At 34.7% G+C, this 24113-nt stretch overlaps 3 protein-coding genes across 4 annotated transcripts; 2 read left to right on the top strand and 1 right to left on the bottom strand.

Annotated features, from left to right (window-relative positions):
* Nucleotides 1–1871: 1871 nt before the first annotated feature.
* LOC100267452 (ABC transporter B family member 11) lies at nucleotides 1872–9320 on the top strand. 2 transcript variants are annotated; one of them, XM_002273951.4, is made up of 13 exons: nucleotides 1872–2221; nucleotides 3065–3479; nucleotides 3730–3784; nucleotides 3891–4066; nucleotides 4183–4404; nucleotides 4535–4773; nucleotides 4933–5458; nucleotides 5569–5842; nucleotides 6099–6982; nucleotides 7079–7345; nucleotides 7437–7700; nucleotides 7778–8071; nucleotides 8685–9320. In XM_002273951.4, the coding sequence occupies exons 2-13, from the start codon at nucleotides 3141–3143 to the stop codon at nucleotides 9036–9038; spliced, it is 3894 nt and encodes a 1297-aa protein (XP_002273987.1). In that variant the 5' UTR covers nucleotides 1872–2221; nucleotides 3065–3140; the 3' UTR covers nucleotides 9039–9320. The 2 variants fall into 2 exon arrangements, with proteins under 2 accessions (XP_002273987.1, XP_010652340.1); XM_010654038.3 differs by lacking the exon at nucleotides 1872–2221 and adding an exon at nucleotides 2264–2363.
* Nucleotides 9321–16361: 7041 nt separating this feature from the next.
* On the bottom strand, nucleotides 16362–21740 carry LOC100265766 (uncharacterized). Its single transcript, XM_002281398.5, has 7 exons — nucleotides 21580–21740; nucleotides 21402–21476; nucleotides 20973–21030; nucleotides 20359–20414; nucleotides 18824–18886; nucleotides 17594–17662; nucleotides 16362–16684 (listed from the first exon to the last, which is right to left on the bottom strand). The coding sequence occupies exons 1-7, from the start codon at nucleotides 21640–21642 to the stop codon at nucleotides 16430–16432; spliced, it is 639 nt and encodes a 212-aa protein (XP_002281434.1). The 5' UTR covers nucleotides 21643–21740; the 3' UTR covers nucleotides 16362–16429.
* A 683-nt stretch (nucleotides 21741–22423) lies between these two features.
* On the top strand, nucleotides 22424–23740 carry LOC104879845 (diacylglycerol O-acyltransferase 3). Its single transcript, XM_010654243.3, has 2 exons — nucleotides 22424–22820; nucleotides 22913–23740. Exons 1-2 carry the CDS (start codon nucleotides 22479–22481, stop codon nucleotides 23594–23596), a joined length of 1026 nt encoding a protein of 341 aa, XP_010652545.1. The 5' UTR covers nucleotides 22424–22478; the 3' UTR covers nucleotides 23597–23740.
* The last annotated feature ends 373 nt before the right edge of the window (nucleotides 23741–24113 follow it).

Raw genomic sequence — 24113 nt, 5'->3', positions numbered from 1 at the left:
CTAAAGTTTGACACAACACAAACACGACCCATCAATACGAATTGTCACCCTGACCCATCCCTATAAATATTAAAAATCATAAAAATTTTGAAAAAAAGATATTCGAGCAACCAAATTGGAAAATTGTATCCCATTTCTCTTTTCTAGGTAAGTTCTTTATGATATAATAAATTAAATTATATATCATAAGCATAAGGGTCCATCACCATGTAGATAATCTTAGCAGAGAATTGTATAAAATCAAACTACAAATAAATATTACAAAAATATTAAATCCGATCACAGGTGGCCAAATGTGTCGTCTTGTGACTAAAAAGATGAAATTCAAAATTCAAAACAAGGAAGAAGGAAGCGCCATTGCGCCAACATGCATGATGCATGCCCGACGGAGCACGTTGTTTGACATGGCAATTTATTTATTTTTTTTTTAATTATTTGATTAAAAAAAATGAAATGATACCGAATTTGTAAATCCTCATTTATATTTCTATCTTAAAAATTATTCATGTTTGAAAAAAATACATTGATTTTTTTTTTTTATAAAAATAATATTCTCTTTTAAAATTTAGGAAAAATAATAGAAAATATTGAAAGATATTTATATCAAACTTTAGATTATTTTTAAAAATCATAAAATACCATTTATTTTTCTTTACAAATAATATTCTTTTTTTATACCTATGTGAAAATCATTGAAAATGTCTTAAATTGGGTTATTTTTAACTTTCAATGTACAAAAAATTAGATTTATAATTTTGAGATTATTTCATCTATTTTAATAAATAAATATTTTCTTCGTTCTAATTATTTAAGTATTTTAAAGAATTATTTTATTAAAAGAATAATATGATCCTAAATTTATATATCTAGCATCTTTTATATATTTACATTTTTAAAATTTATAAATTTATTTAAATTTATAAATTTGGAATTATTTGATGCTTTTTAGGTAAAATTTTTAGGATTTAAAAAAAATTAAATATGGAAGATTAGATTTATAAATTTGGAATTATTTGATGCTTTTTAGTTAAATAATTTTTTAGGATTTTTTAAAAAATTTAAATATGGAAGATTATATTTATAAATTTGGAATTATTTGATGTTTTTTAGTTAAATAATCATTAAAAATTTGGATAAAGTTCTGATTTTGTAAAAAAAAAAAAAAAAAAATTTGGATTATGAGCCATGAAAGTTTTTTTTTTTTTTTTAAAAAAAGACTTTCAAAAAGCAATTCAACCAAAATCACTTTTTTTTACTTGTCAACCTATATTTTGACTTTTTATTCGCAGCCAGGAAATGGAAAGCAGAGGCAAAGAGGCTTACTGCATCTCGTCAGTTCCCACTATAAAGAACAGAGCAGTTGGATGGCTTCAATTCCTTGGAGAAAATTCAACCCATTTACCAGGATATCCAGATTCGCTGTATCAACTTGTCGTTAGAATTGTGTTTAACACATGAAAAGGTGATGAACAATCACCGAAATTTCATTTGACAATCAGGATTTTCTAGAATCGCCAACCAAATTTGCCCTATGAAATTTGATGGAAATTGGGTCAAATGTAGCATCATAAAAAGATGGCTGGGCTCTGACTTGATACGGGGTTTTCCCATTGATAAGCATAAGGCTCATACACAAAAAATATCAGAAAATAAATTATTATTATTATTATTAAATTAAAAGTGGTAGGTAATTGGGTTGGGGGCGTGGTGGCTATGATGAGGGGTCTCCACATGTGATCATCTCCTGACAAATCCAAGCGTGATGTGTCAAACTTTTGTGTAGTTGAAGTGTAGGAATGCTTTGCTACTAGACCTCCATACCCACACCAAGATGATGGTATCTTAGGGAAGACAGGCTGTATTCTCAATTTTCGGGTTAATTTTCTTCAAACATGAACGGGGACCCACCGCCCACCAGCCACCACCACCTCCCGTATTCAGACAGTGTGTGTAGCCCAAGGAATTATATGTCATTTTGATTACAATACTTAAAAGTCTAAGACAAAGAACAATTCCTGGAATTGTGATGCAAAAGAATACCGAACTTGCATTTTTCTTTTCTAAACAAAGCCGGAAATCAAAACCTTTGACTGAGAGGCAGAGGTTGATGCTTGCTTCCTAAGCAAACTATTAGATTGCGACATGGGAGTATCCTTTTTATAAGTGTTGAGGTTCATGAGAACAAGAATGTAGGTGGAGGGTTCAGTAATACAGAGAAAAGGTACAAGTTGAGAACCAACCCAGATCCCATAACTGCTACCTTTTTTGTTTTCTTTAACTACTCCTCCTGATGTTTTGGCCTGTTCCATGTCTATGTATCATTCCTGTTTCAGCCGACCTGGGCTGCGTCTTTTGTTTTGGAGGTGGTTATGATTAGCTTGCATGTTATGGTTTGTGTGTTTTTGCAGAGGCTTTTTCAGTCAAAAATAGAGCAAAGTTTCATTTCTTTCTCTCTTTTTGACTCTCCTACTTGATTAGCTTCCTTGTTTTGAATTCTCCAGATTCAACCCTGCAAAGAAAAACCCAGAAAAAAAGAAAAAGAAAACATCATTTCTCTCTCTGGGATACTTGTGTTTTTATTTATTCTTTTCTTTTCCCTGTTCTCTTTTTCTTTTCTGTATAATTGATGTCATATGGGTTTTCCTCAAGTCAGCCTTTTTGATAGTTTGTACCTGGTATGTACCAAGCACGGGAGATTGGCTAGAATCTCCCAACTGTTGATGCAGCTTCATGGACATTTTATCCTCTGTTCATCTACCTTTTGAGTGACTTTGTTTGCTTTTGTACTTGTCGGATCTACTCACTTTAATTCTATTCAATAAGGCGCTGCCGACTCAAATTATTAAGTTATTTGTATCTTTCTTCTGGTTTTTTGCTTTTATTTTTTCTGTTTGAACCACCCATGATTCAGGATCCATTGAATCGTCTGCTCATAGAATTTCTGGGAGCTGTTATTTTTATTGGTTTCAATTCTCTTTCAATATTAATCTATTGAAATCTGCCATTGGCTCAACCTTTGAAGCTCCGTCTTTAATGATTCTGATTTCGCCCATCAATCTTGCAGCTGAAGTTTGAAGTCCGATCCCTTCCAGATAAAGTAGTTGCTATCTTAGAACTTGTAAGTATCTAGGAGTAGCATTATGGCTGAGGAGAATGACTTGAATGGAAAAACATATATGCATGAAGCCACAACATCAAGCAGGGGAGCACTTGAAACAGAGACTGTGAAAAGCTCTGGCCAGAATGGGAAACAACAAGATTCGGAGAAGAGCAAGGAAGAGGGGAAGCCCAGCACAGTTCCATTTCACAAGCTGTTCTCTTTTGCAGATTCTACTGATATGTTGTTGATGATTACCGGCACAATCGGTGCTGCTGGGAATGGAATATGTATGCCTCTTATGGCAATACTTTTTGGGGACCTGATTGATTCTTTTGGACAAAACCAGAACAACAAAGATGTGGTTGATATAGTATCCAAGGTAAAATTCTCTCTCACATTTGTTTCATTGGGTACTCTGCAGAAAATATTTCAACAACTTCTCAGGTTTAGATGTATCAAATTTCCCATTCAGGAATGCCATCTCCTGGGTGTTTGGTTGTGAATTTATCGCCTTTTCTGCATAAAGCCATGCTTCCTAGTATAAATTTTTATCTGGTTGTTCCTCATTTGAATTGTAGGAGTACTGAAACAAGGACTTTATTGACTCTTTATTTGATTATTGCATTTAGGTTTCTCTGAAATTTGTCTACTTGGCTGTGGGGGCTGGTATAGCAGCATTCTTTCGTAAGCACATCTTAAATTCAAAATTGTTGCAAAAATTTAATGGGTAGAGATATCTTCACTTTTGAGCACTGAGAATTGAGAAAGACTGTTTTTTGTTGTTTGTTAGAGGTGGCTTGCTGGATGGTCACAGGCGAGAGGCAGGCTGCAAGAATTAGGAGTCTGTATTTGAAAACTATATTGAGACAAGATGTTGCTTTCTTTGATAAGGAAACAAACACAGGAGAGGTTATTGGAAGGATGTCTGGGGACACTGTTCTAATACAAGATGCCATGGGTGAGAAGGTAATAACATGAACAAAACCGCCAAAAGGACACAATTTGCTTTATTTATCCTGAACATGTTACTTAAGCCTATAAGGGTCTTTAGGTTTTCTTTTTCAAATTTTGTTTTTGTTCAGGTAGGGAAATTTATACAGCTGGTATCGACTTTCATTGGAGGCTTTATCATAGCATTCATTAAAGGGTGGCTGCTTACCCTTGTCATGCTATCATCAATTCCTCTTCTTGTGATAGCTGGTGGAGCTATGTCTCTCTTCTTATCCAAGATGGCGACCCGCGGACAAAACGCTTATGCAAAAGCAGCAACTGTAGTAGAACAGACAATCGGCTCAATTAGAACAGTATGTCATATAGGCCAGAACTGAGTACATGCCAGTGGAATATTGGATATCAGTTTTCTCTAAGTTGTGTTTGGTTTTGCCCTTTTACATTCTGATGAAAAGTGACAGCATCTCTTTTTCTTCAATCTAGGTTGCATCATTTACTGGGGAAAAGCAAGCTGTAACTAAATACAATCAGTTTCTGGTAAATGCTTACAAATCAGGTGTTTTCGAAGGTCTGGCTGCAGGATTAGGCCTTGGAACAGTTATGTTCATCATCTTTGCAAGTTATGCATTGGCAGTATGGTTTGGTGCAAAGATGATACTGGAAAAAGGATATACTGGGGGTACAGTTCTGAATGTCATTATTGCCGTATTGACTGGTTCCATGTAAGCTGCATTCTGAACTTTCTTTGGCTTAATCAAGTTGAAGTTCCAATTGTAGCCCATCAAGGGAAAGTACTATTGCTAATATCTCTGTATTGCACTTTGGTGAAGTAATTCATCTTTGATTATTTACAAATTTTTGGTATAATATGAATGTTTCAGGTCTCTAGGGCAGGCATCTCCTTGCATGAGTGCATTTGCTGCTGGACAGGCTGCAGCATTCAAGATGTTTCAGACGATACACAGGAAGCCAGAGATAGATGTTTCTGACACCAAAGGGAAGAAATTGGAGGACATTCAAGGAGAGATAGAGTTAAGGGATGTATACTTTAGCTATCCAGCCAGACCAGATGAGCAAATCTTCAGTGGATTCTCTCTTTCCATCCCTAGTGGCACAACTGCAGCTTTGGTTGGACAGAGTGGAAGTGGGAAGTCAACAGTAATTAGTCTGATAGAGAGGTTTTATGATCCCCTTGCTGGTGAAGTTCTTATAGATGGTATTAATCTGAAGGAGTTTCAGCTTAGATGGATTAGGGGGAAAATTGGTCTTGTCAGCCAGGAACCAGTCTTGTTCACATCCAGCATTAGGGATAATATTGCATATGGAAAAGAGGGTGCAACTATTGAAGAGATAAGAGCTGCAGCTGAGCTAGCAAATGCTTCTAAATTCATTGATAAACTTCCTCAGGTTCCTAGTTCTTTCCCATTTGGTTTTTCCCCCTTTTTGCACTCATGTCTTCACTTTCATGGACATGTCCATTGTTGTTTTATCTCTGAGATTTTAAATTTTGCATTCAGGGGCTAGACACAATGGTTGGTGAGCATGGAACACAGCTCTCTGGAGGACAAAAGCAGAGAGTTGCCATAGCAAGAGCAATTCTGAAAGACCCGCGAATTCTACTTTTAGATGAAGCTACAAGTGCACTTGATGCAGAATCAGAACGAGTAGTACAAGAAGCATTGGACAGGATTATGGTCAACCGAACAACCATTATCGTTGCTCATCGTTTGAGTACAGTGAGGAATGCCGATATGATCGGTGTCATTCATCGTGGAAAGATGGTAGAAAAAGGTATGTTATGCCTAGCTTTTTTCTGATGGTTCTTGGCCTAATGTGCATCATTTTAAAAATAAAAAATAAAAATTTGTGCATTATGGCATATTCTCCAAAACTTTGGAAAGCCCTGCTTTATCTAAAATGTTGGAAATATTTTGCTAAATACCAAATTATTCCAAGTTTCTTCTGTTGTCAATGTGCATTGCTTTTCCTTGAATTCATTCTTGAGTTTCCAAAATTTATCTATGGCACTTCTTTGTCTATTTATCAGGCTCACACACTGAACTGCTCAAGGATCCTGAAGGAGCATACTCTCAGCTTATACGTTTGCAAGAAGTGAATAAAGAGTCTGAGAATCAAGCTACAGATTCCCAAGACAGACCAGATGGCAGCATTGAATTCGGTAGACAGTCAAGTCAACGAATGTCATTCTTGCGATCCATAAGTCGTGGATCATCAGGACCAGGAAATAGCAGTCGTCACTCATTCTCCGTCTCCTTTGGCCTACCTACAGGACTTGGCCTCCCTGATAATGCTATTGCAGATGCTGAAGCCCCTCGCTCATCAGAACAGCCTCCAGAAGTTCCAATCCGCCGCCTTGCCTATCTCAACAAGCCAGAGATCCCTGTGCTGTTACTAGGAACCGTAGCTGCCATCGTCAATGGCACCATTCTCCCAATATTTGGTATACTCATTTCCAGTGTTATCAAAACATTTTATGAGCCCCCACACCAACTCAGGAAGGATTCAAATTTTTGGGCATTAATATTTTTAGTCCTGGGTGTGGTATCATTCCTAGCATTCCCAGCAAGGACATACTTATTCTCTGTGGCTGGCTGTAAGTTGATACAGAGGGTCAGATCAATGTGCTTTGAGAAGGTGGTTCACATGGAGGTGGGTTGGTTCGATCAGCCTGAGCATTCAAGTGGAGCAATTGGTGCAAGGCTCTCTGCAGATGCTGCAACCATTCGAGCTCTAGTTGGAGACGCGCTTGCTCAGGTTGTTCAGAATGCTGCATCAGCAATTGCAGGTTTGGCCATTGCCTTTGCAGCAAGTTGGCAGTTAGCATTTATCATCCTTGCTTTGATACCTTTGATAGGACTTAATGGATATGTCCAGATAAAGTTCCTTAAGGGATTCAGTGCTGATGCAAAGGTATGCCCTCAACTCATTCAGAAAAAATGGATTTATTTTACTGGAAAATTGTGATTCCTTTCTTTAATCTCTGCTTAAAAATATAAATGGTTTCAGATGATGTATGAGGAAGCAAGCCAAGTGGCTAATGATGCAGTTGGGAGTATAAGAACAGTTGCTTCTTTCTGTGCTGAAGAGAAAGTGATGGATCTGTACAAAAAGAAATGTGAAGGCCCTATGAGAACAGGGATAAGGCAAGGGCTGGTCAGTGGGATAGGCTTTGGAGTTTCTTTCTTCCTGCTGTTCTGTGTCTATGCACTCTGTTTCTATGCAGGAGCCCGGCTTGTTGAAGCTGGAAAAACAACATTTGGAGATGTTTTTCGTGTATGTATTGGCATCCCCATCTGAATTTTTTGTTCCTTTCATAATAACCAATGTATATTTCAGAATTCTGAGACATATGCCTGTTTTGCAGGTTTTCTTTGCTCTGACCATGGCTACCGTTGGAATTTCTCAATCAAGTTCCTTCAGTCCTGATTCCAGCAAAGCCAAGTCTGCTGCAGCTTCCATCTTTACAATTATAGACAGGAAGTCCACAATCGACCCCAGCGACGAGTCTGGTACAAAATTAGAGAATGTGAAGGGCGAGATTGAGCTTCGGCACATAAGCTTTAAGTATCCAACTAGACCAGATATTCAGATTTTCAGAGACCTCAGCTTGACCATCCGTAGTGGCAAGGTATACTCCCTTGGTCTAATTTAGCTTAAATCCTATTCTTTTCAATGACTGACCAAGGTGAATCTCATATATTTCAGACAGTGGCCTTGGTAGGAGAAAGTGGGAGTGGAAAATCAACAGTCATCGCCTTGCTGCAAAGATTTTATGATCCGGATTCAGGTCATATCACACTGGATGGTGTGGACATTCAAAGCCTCCAGTTGAGGTGGTTGAGGCAGCAGATGGGTCTAGTGAGCCAAGAACCGGTCTTGTTCAATGACACCATCCGTGCCAACATTGCATATGGAAAGGAAGGCCATACCACTGAAGCAGAAGTTATAGCTGCATCAGAGCTGGCAAACGCCCACAAGTTCATTAGCGGATTACAACAGGTTAGAACGCTTAAAAACCATTTCACTATCATCTCCAATAACTACTAATAGGGGTGACAATGTTTCATATGATTCGCTAACACGATTCGAACCCTACACATTTTTCATATCATCCGGTTTAAGTCAAATTCGTGTGGACTTGCATAACCTATTTAATAATTAGGTAGTTTTTGGATTGATCTGCATAACACAAATTTGATTCAAATTGACATAGCGATTAATCTAATTATATTTTTAAATTATTTAAATTATATTTAACTTATTTTACATTTTTTTCTAAATAAATAGGTCAATTAAATCATATATATATATTTGGTTAGGATATTAATCATGTGGAATTAATAAGACTTGTTTCAATTTGATTATTCAATAAAAGGATCTGATTGATAAATGGGTTACATGACATGTTACTTATTTAATAATTAGATAGTACTTAGATTTATATTTTTAACATGATTATTATTTGCATCGGATATAGATTCGAACTATTTGGTAGAATGCTTAGACATTGACACGATACGAACACGACCAAAATATTCACCCCTATATACCACCAATGATGGACATGCTGACATGTTTGCCATTTTCAATGTCCCAAAAATGCAAAATACAGGGGTATGACACCATGGTGGGAGAGAGAGGAATCCAACTATCAGGTGGGCAAAAGCAGAGAGTAGCCATTGCAAGAGCTATGGTGAAGAGCCCAAAGATACTGCTACTGGATGAGGCGACCAGTGCACTAGATGCTGAGTCTGAGCGGGTGGTACAAGATGCATTAGACCGAGTCATGGTGAACAGGACCACAGTGGTGGTAGCCCATCGGTTATCCACAATCAAGGGTGCTGATGTTATAGCCGTGGTGAAAAATGGAGTCATAGTTGAGAAGGGAAAGCATGAAACTCTGATAAACATCAAAGATGGGTTTTATGCCTCCTTAATAGCACTTCACATGAGCGCTTCCTCTTAATAGCACTTCAAAGATGTTATAGCCGTCTTTACAATTTTGGTTCAAAGCCTTGTTGTGATGCCCTTGCCCAATGTCCACGTTACTCCACCCATGCAAATATCGATTTCTAATTTGTATTATCAATATATCAATAATGTGTAATTCTTCATCTTGTGGGTGGAGGAACATAGAAAGGAGAGCAAAAGAAAGCGTTACCTTTCTAACCTTTGAAGGATTATCAAATTATTAAAATGTATTTTTTTCTAAATGTATTGAAAAGATATCTTCTAATTCGACAAGTAACACAAGTGTCATGAGCTTTAATAAAAGACTTATCTCCTAAATAACACAATCTTCGATTTCCTTAAGTACAAAAATTAGCTAACAAATAAAAAAGTGTAAGCCTACACAAGGCATCAAGAGCAAAACGAGTATTCTTTTAAAGAAAATGTTTGATACTTATTGAAAAAAAAGTCTAAATTATTGAATATATTTGGTAAAATTTAAATCACTGAATGAAAGTACAATAGAATAAATCGAAGATATGAAGATATAAATAAATGAAATTAAAGTAAAACGATAGATAAAAATGTATATTCATGTAGCATTTGTTTTTTCGTTGAAATTTTTTTAAAAAAAAAAATTAAAATATTTGATTTTTTCTATTTAAATATCAATTAATACAATTAAATTAAATCTATTAGTTCATTTTAATTATATTAATAAAAAAAAATCAAACCGAAAAACAAAGAGTACATTAGAAACTATCTATCTTGGGATGACTTTTGGATAACTAAAAAGAAAAAGGAAAAAACCATCAGTGATACAGGTAGTGTAACAACGCCCTTTTCATATTATTAAATATTAGACACAACAACAACCACAAGCTTGGTAGGCACGGTGTCTCAGTATCTTATTTCTTTTCATTTAATTAAGTGACGAAAGAGACGGAATAATAACTTATTTGACTCTTGGCTCCATGAATCACCACCAATAATTAATTGACTACTTGATCGTATCATTTAGCCCGTTATCAGAGGGCCAAAGACGTCATCCATGACGACCAGCACCAGCACCAACTCCACTACTCCCAACTTCTATGTTTGGTTGCTTTTGAAGTCACGCTGAAAATCATCAAGGGTCATCTTAACAACAAAAGCCATTCAGTGATGTGGCAGGAAAATGCCATGGCTCATGAGCATTCAATAACAAACTTGCAGAGTTAATAAATGCGTGGACCTCCTGCCCGCCAGGCTGACCTCGCTCCAATCCACATCGTCATATCCGGTATCCCTTTGATTTTTTTATTCCTTGGTTTTATCTTTTCCAAGGTGGGGTAGAGCTGTAGAGGTGATCCTTTGAAGTTACTCACTCCATCAAACACATGAGAAAACTAATGCTTTGGCCGTTGTGCCATTTGTTAATAGTTTGCCCAAAGTTTTGAAGATAAAGAGAGACGTAACGTAAGGTCATTATCAGCTCTGTGTCAGGCCACGTTGACAATCCAAGCCTCTTGTTGATAGTTTGCCGTGCTTATATTAGACCCAATTCATATTTCCAAATGTGGGCTTGTGGGTGTACAGAAAATTGATGCAGATATTAAGAGACTGAATTTAGATCATGATTAGTTCCATCTGGAAAAAATAGTACTAGTCTCCAATGAAGTTCCTCTCACTTTTGTAACGGGTATTAAAAAGTCATCCTTTGATGGTAGTTGCAGCTTTTTTCTTGGGTCTTTCGTGTGAGGAAGAGTATTCCTTTTATACAGCGATCATGCGTGTAGAGCAAGAAAATCGTGTGTCATCACGGGCCATTCGTAGACCTTTTGGTTAAACACCAAAAAGGAAAAAGAGTTTGTCAAGACAATACCACAACCAGATCATGAGCTTGGCTTGATCCTTTTTGTCACGTACCTCTCCTACTTTCTCCCTTCAATATAGTCAAATTGCCCCCATCATGTACTATATATATATAAAGTCCAATCAGATGTGTCAGGGAAGTTTTGTTGCGGCTATTTTTAATCCATATTTTGTTCGAATATTTAACGAATTGTCATTTATCTCACCATACACATGTACTACGCAGGAGCAACGCATGTCCATGCAATATCCAAAGGACGCCACGTTCCACACACGCCGCCAACGCAATCACGTGAAATGATCTAATATGGCAAAGACATTTAGTACGAAGCATCCTTCAAATGTGGATAAGGATAAAGAACAATCACAAGAAACAATAGAAAAATAACACTTTAATACCTCATTTCACTTCCTTTTTCCAATTTTCTCAGCAACCAAACAGGGCACTAAGCACATTGCAAACCCTATATAAGAAAACCTTCAATAATTTTTTTATTTATATTCATTATGTACACTTTTTTCTTCATTTGTTTTTTTATAAATAATTACTTTATTTATATGAAATAAAAACCATTTCAAGATAATCATTTTTAATTAATTTGTTAACTATGGTGAATGATTATAAAATTCAAATTTTTTTTCTTAAAATTAGAATTTTCTCAAAGTACTTTGGAAAAGTGGAAAACAAAGAAATTATATAGTATAAAATAATTACACTTATTTGAATAAAATAATATATTTTAAAAAAAAGAAAATCTCAATCACATCCTCTCCATCATTTTTATTTTTAATTAAAATAAGAATATAAAAAATTCATCACAAATAACAATGATGGTAAAATTAATATTTATCAAATTTAACATTAACATTTTTAATTTAAAACATATTTATTTTCTAATTATAATAATAGGTATCCTAATATTAAGACCTTGTAGATCCCAAAATTTGTCCAAATTTTATTTTTACATTGATTTTCAGTATAATGTTATTCTTAAAATTTTAACCCAATTACATATGATTTTTTGGCTTACTCATCATTTAATTATTAATTTTTATTATTTTGTATATTATTTTATTTTATTTTTATTATATTATATTATATTATATTATATTTTTTTTTGGAAAACTTGTGTTTTGATGGAGCCATTTGGAAAATATATGGTTTTCGGAACCCAACTTTATGAAATCTGAAAATCAGCTTTTAATGTGAAAAATTATATCTTTTTTATGCACTCTGAGCCGGCTGCATATTTTGTGCTGAGATTGCCCTTTTTTTTTTCCTCCCGTACCCACCATCCGCTCTCCCTCCCTCCTCAGTGAAACCGGCCGACACTTTGCCAGCATCATCACCGGTCTTTCCCTCTCTCCCTTTCCCTTCCCTCTTTCTCTTTCTTTCCTTCTCTTTCGACATTACCAAGAGAAAAGAAAGTGGTGGCAATAGTGGAGAACCAGGGCCAAAGGGAAGAAGGTGCGGTTGGTTGCCATTGACGGCGGCAACCAGCAACTTTCGCGATCATTGACGGCGGTGACGGCGGAAACACCAGCGTAGGAAGAGACATCGAGGAGGGGCGGGTTGGTATTCCTAATTATGGAGGATCCATGGTGGGGTCTGTTGTTTATCCTCAAAAGGGCTCTTTTGGGTGTTTTGAGGGTGACTAGCTCTTCAAGTCTCGCTCCTCTCCCACCATTGTTCTTCTTCTTGACTGTGGAGGTATTCTAGATTCATACCTCTTCTTTAATTTTTGTTTGTTTGTTGGGAATTTGATTTAGTACTGTAAGAGAATCCATTTCTCAGTGATGGGTGGGTCTTGCCTTTTCATTCTCTTTCTTTGTTTGCCCTTATATTAGCTGAATTTGTATGGAATTATTACATTAATGGGTATTTTGTTTGGCTTCTGGATTTGGGTTTTGGATGCTTTGAATTTGAATTTTGTTGTAACGGTGGTGCTTCCCTCTAAGTAGAGCTCCCCTTTCTCCCTACGCTGGTGCTTCTGCCGCCGCCACCATCAATGACCGCGAGAGTTGCTGGTTGCCACCGTCAATGGCAACCAACCACTCCTTCTTCCCTCTGGCCTTGGTTCTCCACCATTGCCACCACCTTCTTCTCTCTTGGTGATGTCGTAAAGGAAGGAAAGAGAGAGAAAGAGGGAAGGGAAAAAGAGAGAGGGGGAGGTCGATGATGATGTCGGCAAAATGCCGACAGGTTTCATTGGGGAGGGAGGGAGGGAGGGAGAGGTGGATGGTGGATACGGGAGGAAAAAAAAAAGGCAATTTCGGCACAAAATATGCAGCTGGCTCAGAGTGCATAAAAAATATATAATTTTCCACATTAAAAGCTGATTTTCATATTTCATAAAGTTGGGTTCCGAAAACCATATATTTCCTAAATTGCCACATCAAAACACAAGTTTCCCTATTTTTTTCTCTTTCTTTTCTCTCTCCTCTTTCCTTCCTCCCCATACCTTCCCCAACCACCCCACTCACTCTCTCTCTCTCACCCATACCCCACACCCATCCCTTCTCATCTCTTTCCTCTTCTCTCTCTTCTCATTTCCCTTTTTCTTTTAGTTTTTTTTCCTTCCCATTTTTGTTTTTTTGGGTCGCCCCCATTTTTTTTCTTCCATTTTTTGTTCTCCACGGCCCTTCCCACACTACCATTTTTCAGAGACACCCACACACCAGCCGACCCCATTTCTTTGGCCCCATTTTTCTCCCTCTCTGCATCGCTTCTTCTTCTTCTTCTTCCCCCAACACCCACATCTCCACCCGAACAACCACTTCCATCTTCGACGGTCTCCATCGCCACTACTGATAGCGTTAAGCCGGTGTCATTTCCAACGCCCCTTCATCCCTCTCTCCCTTCTCCTATTTTCTCTCATTCATTTTTTTCATTGTCTTTCTTTCCCCCCCTTCCCGTCTTCTCCTATTTTCTTCTTTTCATTTTTTTTCATTATCTTTCTTTTCTTTTTTCATTGTCCATCATCATCATCATCATTATTATTATTATTATATATTAACCATTAATATGTGATTTTTGATATTTCAGACTTATTTGATTATGTTTATATATTAACCATTAATATGGAATTTTGGGCTATGACTTATGACATGTGAAATATTTATATTGGGTTAAATTTGCTAATTTTGGCCCATTTTTTATTAATGAAATTTATTGGACTAATTTGGGATTTGAATTTGGGTTTGAATATTTGTTTGAGATTTTGTATATCTCTGGATATTTACATTTGGACTATTTTTATTTTTGTATGGACCTATTATGCAATTATGTTGGCTGAGTACATATTTATGACAAATGGAGTATGGAATTTCATGAAAGAAAGTGAGACCCAAAAAGTCATAGAAAGACATTGAACTTATTGTAAGCTTGTTTGGGTACATGTTTTATTTCTCACTATTATTGAGTTTTATTTTTATTGGTTTACATAAATATTCATTTTTATATGTTTATTTGTTGTATACAGAATTGAATATCGAATAAATAAGAAATTTTGTTTAAATAAAAAGAACAATTCAATAAACATGTTTTAATAAAATAATAGTTCAAAAATTATTCTTTTTAATAAAAGTAAGTTTTCTTAATAAAATTCAAAAAATTTGTTTTTAATAATAATTGTTCAAAAATTGTTTTGTGAATAAAGTTGTCCCAAAAATTAACTTTTAAAATTTTTTTTGCAAATAAAATCATGTTTTTTAATAATTTGTACAAGTCACTTTTCTTAAATGAAAATAAATCAATTTTTTAAAAAAATAAAATTTTAAAAATTCATTCGTTTTTAGTAAAAATAAGTACAAACAATTTTTGTGTTCAAATTGAAATTTTGTAATAAATTTTTTTGATGCAATAAGTGTAAATAACATTTTTAAAAATTAAATACAAATGAAATTGAAGAAAATAAATTGACATTTTTTTGTAAATAAATAAATTGAAATTATTAATTCAAATTTGTTTTTAATAAAATCCTTTGAAATTTTTGAAAAACTAATTCTTTTGAAATATCTTTTTTATTTTGTTCAATAAATCATTTTATATAATTTTCCGTCATTTATTTTGTACATTCTTCTAATTAAATTTCATCATTATTTTTGTATATATTTATTTGTTCATTTTTTTTTGTATCCATAATTAATTAATTAATTGTCACAATTCTTTTGATTTGTTTAGTAGAGATAGTATGTATACCGGTTTAGAAAGGTGTTACGGCTTATCACCGTACCTTCCCAATAGGTAACCTGACCTCGAACCCAAATTCGGTTTTTCATAAACATGTCTTTCGGAGTCACATTTAGGGTTTTTCTTTCTTATTTTGTTTTTTTCCCTTTAAAAATAAAACAAAAATTAATGGTGATTTTCTAAAATTCATATTTTTCACCAAATAAATAAATAAATAAACGAGTCTCGTTCGAGTGGGAACACATGTGAAAAATGCCAGTTTCGTAGACCTTTTTTTTTTTTTTCAATATTTATAAATTTTTCCATTTTTATACCAATATCAAACCATGAAAAAAAAAACATCATTTTTTAATTTTATAAGAGTTATAAATGTTATTTGAATAAATTTATTATTTTAGTTTATAAAATTCAATATATAATAAAATATATTTGTTTATTAAATAACAAAAAAAATTAAATTAACTATAATTTATTCATCATAATTAATTAATTTAATAAAAATAATAATTAATTAATTTTATATAATATTGAAATTTTCTATTAAAAATATTAAAATAAATAAATATTTTATTAATTTATTATAAAACTTATTTCCAATTTTAATATAGATGGTATATCATTGACTTATAATTTAAAATATTATTTTTTAAAATAATAAATAAAATATAATCTTATCTTTTCTCAAAAAACAAATATGATTTAACCTATTAATATAATCATTTAATCAATATTAATGTTTTAAAATAAAATACATTCAAAGACAACCATAAAATAGATCAACATTAATTTTAAAAAATAATAATAATTAAATTTAAATTTAAATTTAAATATAAAAAAAAATTGCGCTATTAGCTAAGTGGTGCAAGCCTAGTTTTACTATATAAAAAAAAAAATCATAAAAAGCATAGGAAAACATGTTTGATATTAAAAATAATTAAACATTTTCAAAAAAACATCTTTCACTTGTGGTCACTTATTTTTTAAGATTTTTTTTAAATAATTATATAAATATAAAAAATGATTAAAATTAAATCACTACACGTAATGGTTATTTTTTAAAACATATTTAAAAACATAAAAAAATATATTACAAACATTTCGGGTTTCCAAGCAATCTTTTACGTTACAAAAAATCATAGAATATTTTCAAAAACTGTTCTCAAAAATTAATTTTTAAAAACCATTTCAAAAACACTGCTCAAACAGAGGCTAAGCCTGGTGTTGATAGGTGCTTATACCCAATTCATATTTCCAAAGGTGGGCTTGTGGGTCTACAGAAAATTGATAGACAGATTACGAGAATAAATTTAGACTATATGATTAGTTCTTTCTGAAAACAATACTAGTCTCTACTGAAATTATTAATCATCTTCCTCACTTTCATCGCTGTATGAAACCAGACCGTTTGCAGGTACATCATGGGCCTCATCAGTATCAACACTATATTTTTTCTCCAGGTCTGAAGGTTTTTCTGTATCAATGCTAGGTGTTTTCACAATTTCTGACCCTTCTGAGTTTGCTGGATCCACCTTCGCTTTCTTGGCTTGTGGCTTGACTTTGATAATCATACCTAACCGGTGAGAAGGCGGATTCTTCCTGACAACTGGTTTCTGCTCCTGCAGGCAACAACAGATTGCGTTTAGAAGTTCATTCAGTAAAACAGAGCTTCCAATTATAGATAGCACTGCACACTCGGATGCAAGCACAAGATAATACGTTAAAGCTATCAGATAAAGACTCAATGGTGACCAAGATCTGCAACCAAAAAGCCATGATTGGATGATCACTAGAATCCATTTTCTCTCTTCATCAAACATTCGACTATTGCTGAAACCAGTCAACAGAAAAGATAGTTAAATTGTTAAATTGGGCTAGGGTCATCTTGGTGGAACCACAAATGAGTGCCCAAATATACTGCAAAACAATAAATAAATCCTAAATCTCTCAGTAAATATGCAGAAACAAGGATTTGTCTCATTGGGAAGCCACCAAAAGTTGACACCTAGTAAGCCAACAGGTGCTTGCCACACCACAGTGCATAACATCTCGGTTGTGTTAAAAAAAAAAACTTGTGACATTTTTTACGTGGCAAGCGAGCATCGACTGTCAGGATGTTGGAATATGAAGGGGTTGGCTCCTAATGTGGACTTCCAATAGTATTTGCTTCAGATTCTGCCTTTAATGAACCCTGTCCACTCTTGTTCCACCCATGGCCCAGCATTCATAGAATCTAATCCATTGGATGTCCAGGAAAAAAACATGGCAAAAACAGGTCAAGTAAATGTTCAAGAATCCATAAGTTAGTTTGGACTTTGCAGAAAGAAAAAAGAAAAGAAAAAAAGACACCACAGGCAGCTATGCCATGACAGGTAAATGACGCAGAGTGAAGTGAAAGCATTGCCCTATCAAGCTACACCAATCCCAAGGTTGCCAAAGGCTCACTGTGTCATTTGTAGTCTGTCTCATTTCATGGCAAGTCCAAGAGTGTATACAAGTGTAAAAAGCCTGTCAATCAAGCAACTGACCTGGACTTTAGGAGCAGGGGGTGTATCCTTCAGTTCATGTACAATGGTAGACTGTGCTGCCACTGCTGCCTGTGAAAGCAACTACTTCAATGGTTTGAGCTGAAAGATAAGATGAATAATAGTGCAAGTACAGCCTTCATTCTACGCATGCAACATCAAATTCCTCACAAGGAGAAAATTACTATATATATCCATTTTCTCATAAGAATTCTACTTTGGCAGATAATTTTAGTGGTAAAGCAGTAATAACATACACCAGCAGAGTTACATAATGCATAACATCTCCTTGTTCTTTTTACTGCAGATCCAAGGAAAAAAAAGACACAAACAATGAAGAATTGCATTATTCATTCTTGAAATATGTAACAACACATATAAAGGATGCTATAACCTCCTGTAATATTTGTGTAATTCAAGATTCCTCAGTCAGATCCCAGAATCATTAAACTACTGACAAATGTATGCAGCCCTCAGCTACTTAAAAAATTCTAATTGCTGAACTTCACAGTTAAATCAAGGATGCCATCGATGCATATACTTGGATAATGCACTGAATAGAATTGTAAGCATTTGAATGAAGCCTCTCAGGGACTTATTAAATTCACAGGCATGATTAAACTACAAATCAACTTGGTAGCAATTTTCAGTTGATGAGACCGTCCGCTAGGATCTGTACTAATTCATGTTTCAGATTTCAAAATGAGAAAATTTATCCCCGTATTCAAATTCAAAAGGCATAAATATAGCAGCAAAAGGAAAACAAAATAAAGGAAAAGGAAAAGACATGCATACACACAAACCAAGAAGTTACAATAATACTCTTTTTTATGCATACTCAAGCAAAACGACAATTAACACTCTTAAATCAATAAATTGAGTTAAGGTTTGGTAAAGAAGGTCAATTACTTTGACACCCTGGTAAATGCTAGTGCCACATCATGAGAATGAAGGTACTTGATTCACTTCAGTTAGAATATAAAAATGATCAATTATTCAATAAAATAAACCAATCATAATTTATAAGGCTGTGGCACATTTACACGAGTCTATCATAGAGTAATCTTCACAAGGACTCTTTCAATTCTGATAAGTGTGACCTTGAAACTATTAGCTAAATTTCATTTTTGTTTTTTTCAATATGAGGAAAATTAATTAACCAGATTAAGAATTCTCCTTGATACACATTAATATAATAGTAATTCTACAATTCAGGAATGGTTAGAAAATGACCTGGAAACTACGGAGCTGTTGGGCTTCTTCTTCTGCCATTTGCTGTTCATAGTCCCTCCTTGACTGCATGAATAATCAAAACTTCAGAAAAGAGAAAAGACAACATTGCCTCTGGAAAGAAACCAGAGCAGCAGAAAAGACAAATGGAAAAAAACAAGAGTCAAGGTGCGTGCACACACACACACACACATGCACAAGCACACATGCATAGAAGGAAGGAGGGAGGGAGATTCCAAGTTTTGCATCCACACATGCACAAAGTGAAACATATCTTTCTTAAGATAAAAACAATCACTCCAGGAACAGCAGCAATAATGCCTCAACTGTAAAACTGTAAAGATCATATAAAATTTGCAATTCTTATGATAGCATAAAATTATATGATTTAATTGCAAGAATCAAAACTTGAAGCACTCTTGTTACAGCATAACGTATAACATAACGGCAAGACTAATCCTTTTAAAGAGCTATGGCATCAACCTTACAAATATGATCATGCAAAATTTAATGAATTTCTAGCATTTTTAATCTATGATTTGTAACAGCAGACATGGACATGTTAATATGTGTGCATTCCTGTATTTATAATGTTGAACATGTGTCTATTTGTTTGTTTTGAGTTTGTATTCTTGATGATAAAACAAGTATCAACTATATAACAAGTTTCACCACAACAAAGGGCACCAAGAGCTTTGTTTTTAAATTTATATGCACATTCTTGAAGAAATAAGGTAGATACTTTGGCAAGTTTTTTAACAGGTGTCAAATACATGTTATGCAAGGACAAGTGTACACCATGCCAATATTGACTACAAGAAGTGAGTTAGAAATCACAGGTTTAAATAATCACTAAAAGTGCCCTACAATCACAGTTTCAAGTTATGAGATGTAGAACACTATTCTTTACATCAGAATTAGCATGTAAATCATACATCCATGACACCTGCATACTTAAATGTCCAGTTCTGACTGTGTTTACATGACACATGCATCCTTAATTGTCCAATTCAGACACTTAGACATGAGTTCCCTTTAGAAGTAGAAAACGAGGCATGGAGGAATCTTCTTATATTGCCTTTTTGTGATAGGATGAAAAAGAAACTTGTGATAGGATAAATAATAAACTGATTACTTTAGCAACTATTAGTTATTTAAAGTTCATGACATTTTGATTCTCAAGGACATACAGCAATTTACATGGCAATCAGTAGACTTTCAGTACACCTTTTTTTTATAGGTAGACTTCCAGTGCACTTTGACTTCAATACTGAGGTCAACTCTATGGTTTTCCACACAAAACATGTGGATATGTATGGCTGAAGTGCTATATTTGGACAAGTTTCTGTGTCCATATCATGTGTCTCAACTGTAGCATCAAGTCTATGTCTGTGAGCATATACATCATAGGTTCAAATCAATCAACAAATCTTTCAAATTAAGTGCATTATATATATATATATATATATATATATATATAATCTTAGGTTGGTGCTGCAATTTCCAGTCAAAAAATAGCTCATAGCACATCGTCTCACCATCTCCAGGTTATCAAGAAACTCAGTCTCATCTTCATCCAAAGCTTTTGGCGGTCCTGTAATAAAAAGAAGAGATTACGGCTCCATTTTCGTTATGTATTCATTCAACAAAAGCAGCTAATGCTAAACCACTCTTTGAACCGTTCTAATCTGGCTTGGTATCACAAGCATGAAGTTTACCCCTCAAATTTTTCCCGTACAAAATTTTGGGGGTAAACTAAGTGCTAGTGATACTAGGCTACATATCCACAAGCTCTAAGATGGGTCATTCAGAAAAAATGACTAGGCTCTAAGATGGATCATAAGTGCTTTATAGAAAAACTAAAAAAATAAAATAAAAAGATCCTATAGAAGCACCTGAATACAATGGCAAGAGTTAAGACTTCCAGCAGTAAATACTAGCAATAATGCATACCAAAATACATGGAAACTAAATGCTTAGAAATGAATAGATCATGGAGAAATCCTTGTTATGAATCACCTCTTTTTTTCAGAAATCTACCATGCTGTTAAATAAAATTCCAAGTACTAATTAAGATGTTTATCAGTATTTTCAATAAATTCTTAAAGGATGGCGCCCTCAAATGCCATTGGAAATAGAATTGAGCACTCACTGTGCTTGAACCGCTCATTAAATTCGGCATCTCGCTTGTCCTTATTCTCCTTTAATATCTGCAGATAAAAGAAGATGAAATAAGAAGGAAGCTCAAAAAAAGTAAATTTTTTTAAGCTCAAACTATCTTTCTCAGGATAAGCACCAAATTCACTTATAAGAAACCATGTTAAGAAGCTATATTGATAGAGTCCGCCACTGTAAAGGAAAATTTCACATTTCCAAGCAAAAATTAGAATAAATATGTATTCAACTCAAAGAATCATCTGAAGACTGAATTTTTCTAATGCCAAACAGAAAAAGGGCATGGATGGCATGGATTTCAGTTGGTGAATCATACATTTTTGAAGATATATGAAACGAAAATGCCAGGACCATTTGTTATAACGAAAAGAAAGAGTTAAGAAAGTGAAAGGAATGGAATTTAAACCTCGAAGAGGGGTCTATCCCTCTGCGCAGTGCCGTCATCTGCTCGTTCACCCCTTGCTTTCTTAGATTCATCCAACTGCCATTACAATTCCCAATTATCCCCATTTCAAAATCAAACACAAAATTCTTCAAAATAGTAACAGTGAGAAAGAGTTTTAAGGGTTTCGGACGGGTAATACCTGCTCCTCGGAGATGAAATTCATCAACCTCATTGGAGGAAGACTAGAGGTTTCTTCGTCCATCCCAACCAATTCCTCCTCCAAACACACCAACTTCCTTCAGTTCTAAGCCCTTCCGGCTTTCTTTCCTCAGCGATCGAGCACCCAAATCAAAACTACGTCTCTTGGGACGGACGTGGGCCGGACTTCTATTTGGGTATTTTGTTGGGCTAGCTGCAAATCGAGTTGGTTGGGTTGGGCTTGTTCAACCTAATCACAACTCAAAACTAATGACATTCAACCCAATATTTATGTCAAAATTTAAATAATAAATTATATCTTAAATATATTAACTGATGGCATATTTTGGTATATATTATTGAATTTAGGAATTTTTAATATTAAAAAAGTAGATTAACAGATAAATGGAAATAAAAGGTTAAGATTTAGAATAATGAATAATATATTAGAAAGTTTTAATATGTGAAATATATATATTTAAAAAAAATATGTAATATTCAAGAGATAGAAATTTTCGGTATTTTAAAAAATAAAAAATAAAACAGTTAGCAAACTTTTGTTTTCTATATATTTACTAACCTTCTATAATACAAGTTGAAAATCTATTGAAAAAATTTCTCTTTTTTTTTATTATTTTAAAAAGCAGATTAACAATTTCATCGGAATTCTCAAACCTAATCCTAATTGGAATCCACATCACCATCCAGCAGTCTCAATCTCATCATCGTACCATCCGTACGTCCATCAGACACATGTCGCCCACACGATAAAGTGTGGCGATTAGACACCGGCCACGAGAAGTCCCACCGCCGTATCGAAGTCCGCAGCGTGTCTTGCCAGTTAATCTCACGAGTCTATTTATTCCCTACTGACCGATTTCACGATCAGTTTCCCAATCAATGGAGTTGTCCGCCGCGGTAGCTTCACGACCAGTACTTGTGCGCTTTCACGGCGCCGCCTGTTCTTCCGATTCCTCTCCATCTCTTTCTACTCTATATCTCAGACCCAGAAATTTTTCTGGGTTTGATCTGAGTTCTGGCATTGCCGTCTCTGGTCAGTTGCAGGGTTATGTTTCGCCCAGGGCAATGGGAAAGGAGAGAGAGAAGAAGAAAGACAAGGAGAAGAATTTGACATTGAAGAAATGGCTGGCCAAAGATTTGGCTACGTTTTCTGACATGGTTTCCGGCGTAGCGAATGGGAATTGTTCGGTGGATGAAGAAGACGAAAGGAAGATGATGAAGGTCAGAATCCCAACTATTTTTCTTTTGTCTTCTTCTTGTTTCTTTCACGAATGTAATGGTGCTGGATCAACATGTGATCTTCTTCAATGCAGGAAGCAACAGAGGTCCTGTTTGGACAATCTCGAGAGATGAGATCAGAGGGAAAGAAGCTGAAGAGGAAGAGAAAAGGAAAGGAGGCCCTGATGAAGTTGATGACAATCAACTCTGAGTTTGAATTAGACTCATCAGATTCAAGTGAAAACCCAAGCGAGGAGGCGATCTACATGAGCCTCTTAAGAGGTGAAACAATAAAACAATCAAAAGATAATTATGAACCACAGCAGGCAGTTCACCAAGAAGCAATATCAGCTAAACCCGGCTTACCTACTCAAGAAGAGAATAAGTCAGTGGAATCTGGGATTAGAGACCTCAATGTGCAAAATCTTGGAGGAGAAGGCAGTGGAAGTGATGGTCAAAATAATACAAATAGAGTTGGGGAATCGAAAACAAGGATTGAGGTTTGCATGGGTGGCAAATGTAGGAAATTGGGAGCCGCCATGCTGCTGGAAGAATTTCAAAGGCAGGTTGGAACAAAAGCGGGTGTTGTCCCATGCAAGTGCATGGGAAGGTGCAGGGATGGCCCTAATGTAAAGGGTGTTGAGGAGGTAGGATGGGGTTCCTGTAGCAAATCCTCTTCACATTGGTGTGGTGTGGGTTTGGATGAGATCAGCGTGATTGTTGCAGATTTATCTGACGGTAGGAGCAACAAGCCTCATGATCAGGTGCCCCCCGCCTGAAAGGCCTTAGCTTGAGTTATGTTTCTACATTTTTTTTTTCTTGTAATTTACCTCTGTTTTCAACGGTAACGAAAGGCAAGAAAGAGTTCCAAGGATTTGAATTGATGGGTTTAGATAAGGGTGTGATCCCACTTTCTAGTAGAAGGTTTTTTTTTTTTTTAATAGATAAAGAAATTAAAAAAAAACCATAAAAAACAAATAAAATGGAATATGATATATTCTTTGTCTCCCACGAGCCAATAATTCTCTAAAATTTTTCATTAATCAATTGAATTCTTAATTTTCAAAAATAATTTGAAACTTAAAAACCTATTTAATTAATACCAGAAAATCATGAAACTCGATAACATTAAAAAATCATAGATTAAATTTTTTGTTTAAATGACTGGATTGATTTCTACATTATATTTTTGTAATTTTTTAATAAACTTGAAACCATATTATCAAATAAAACTGAATACGTTGGATTTATTAATAAGTTTAATAATTTTAAAATTAATTAAAAATTCAAATGTAA

This window comes from Vitis vinifera, chromosome 7, assembly GCF_030704535.1.
Source record: "Vitis vinifera cultivar Pinot Noir 40024 chromosome 7, ASM3070453v1".
NCBI lineage: Eukaryota > Viridiplantae > Streptophyta > Magnoliopsida > Vitales > Vitaceae > Vitis > Vitis vinifera.
This window is presented reverse-complemented; position numbering and strand designations above follow the sequence as displayed.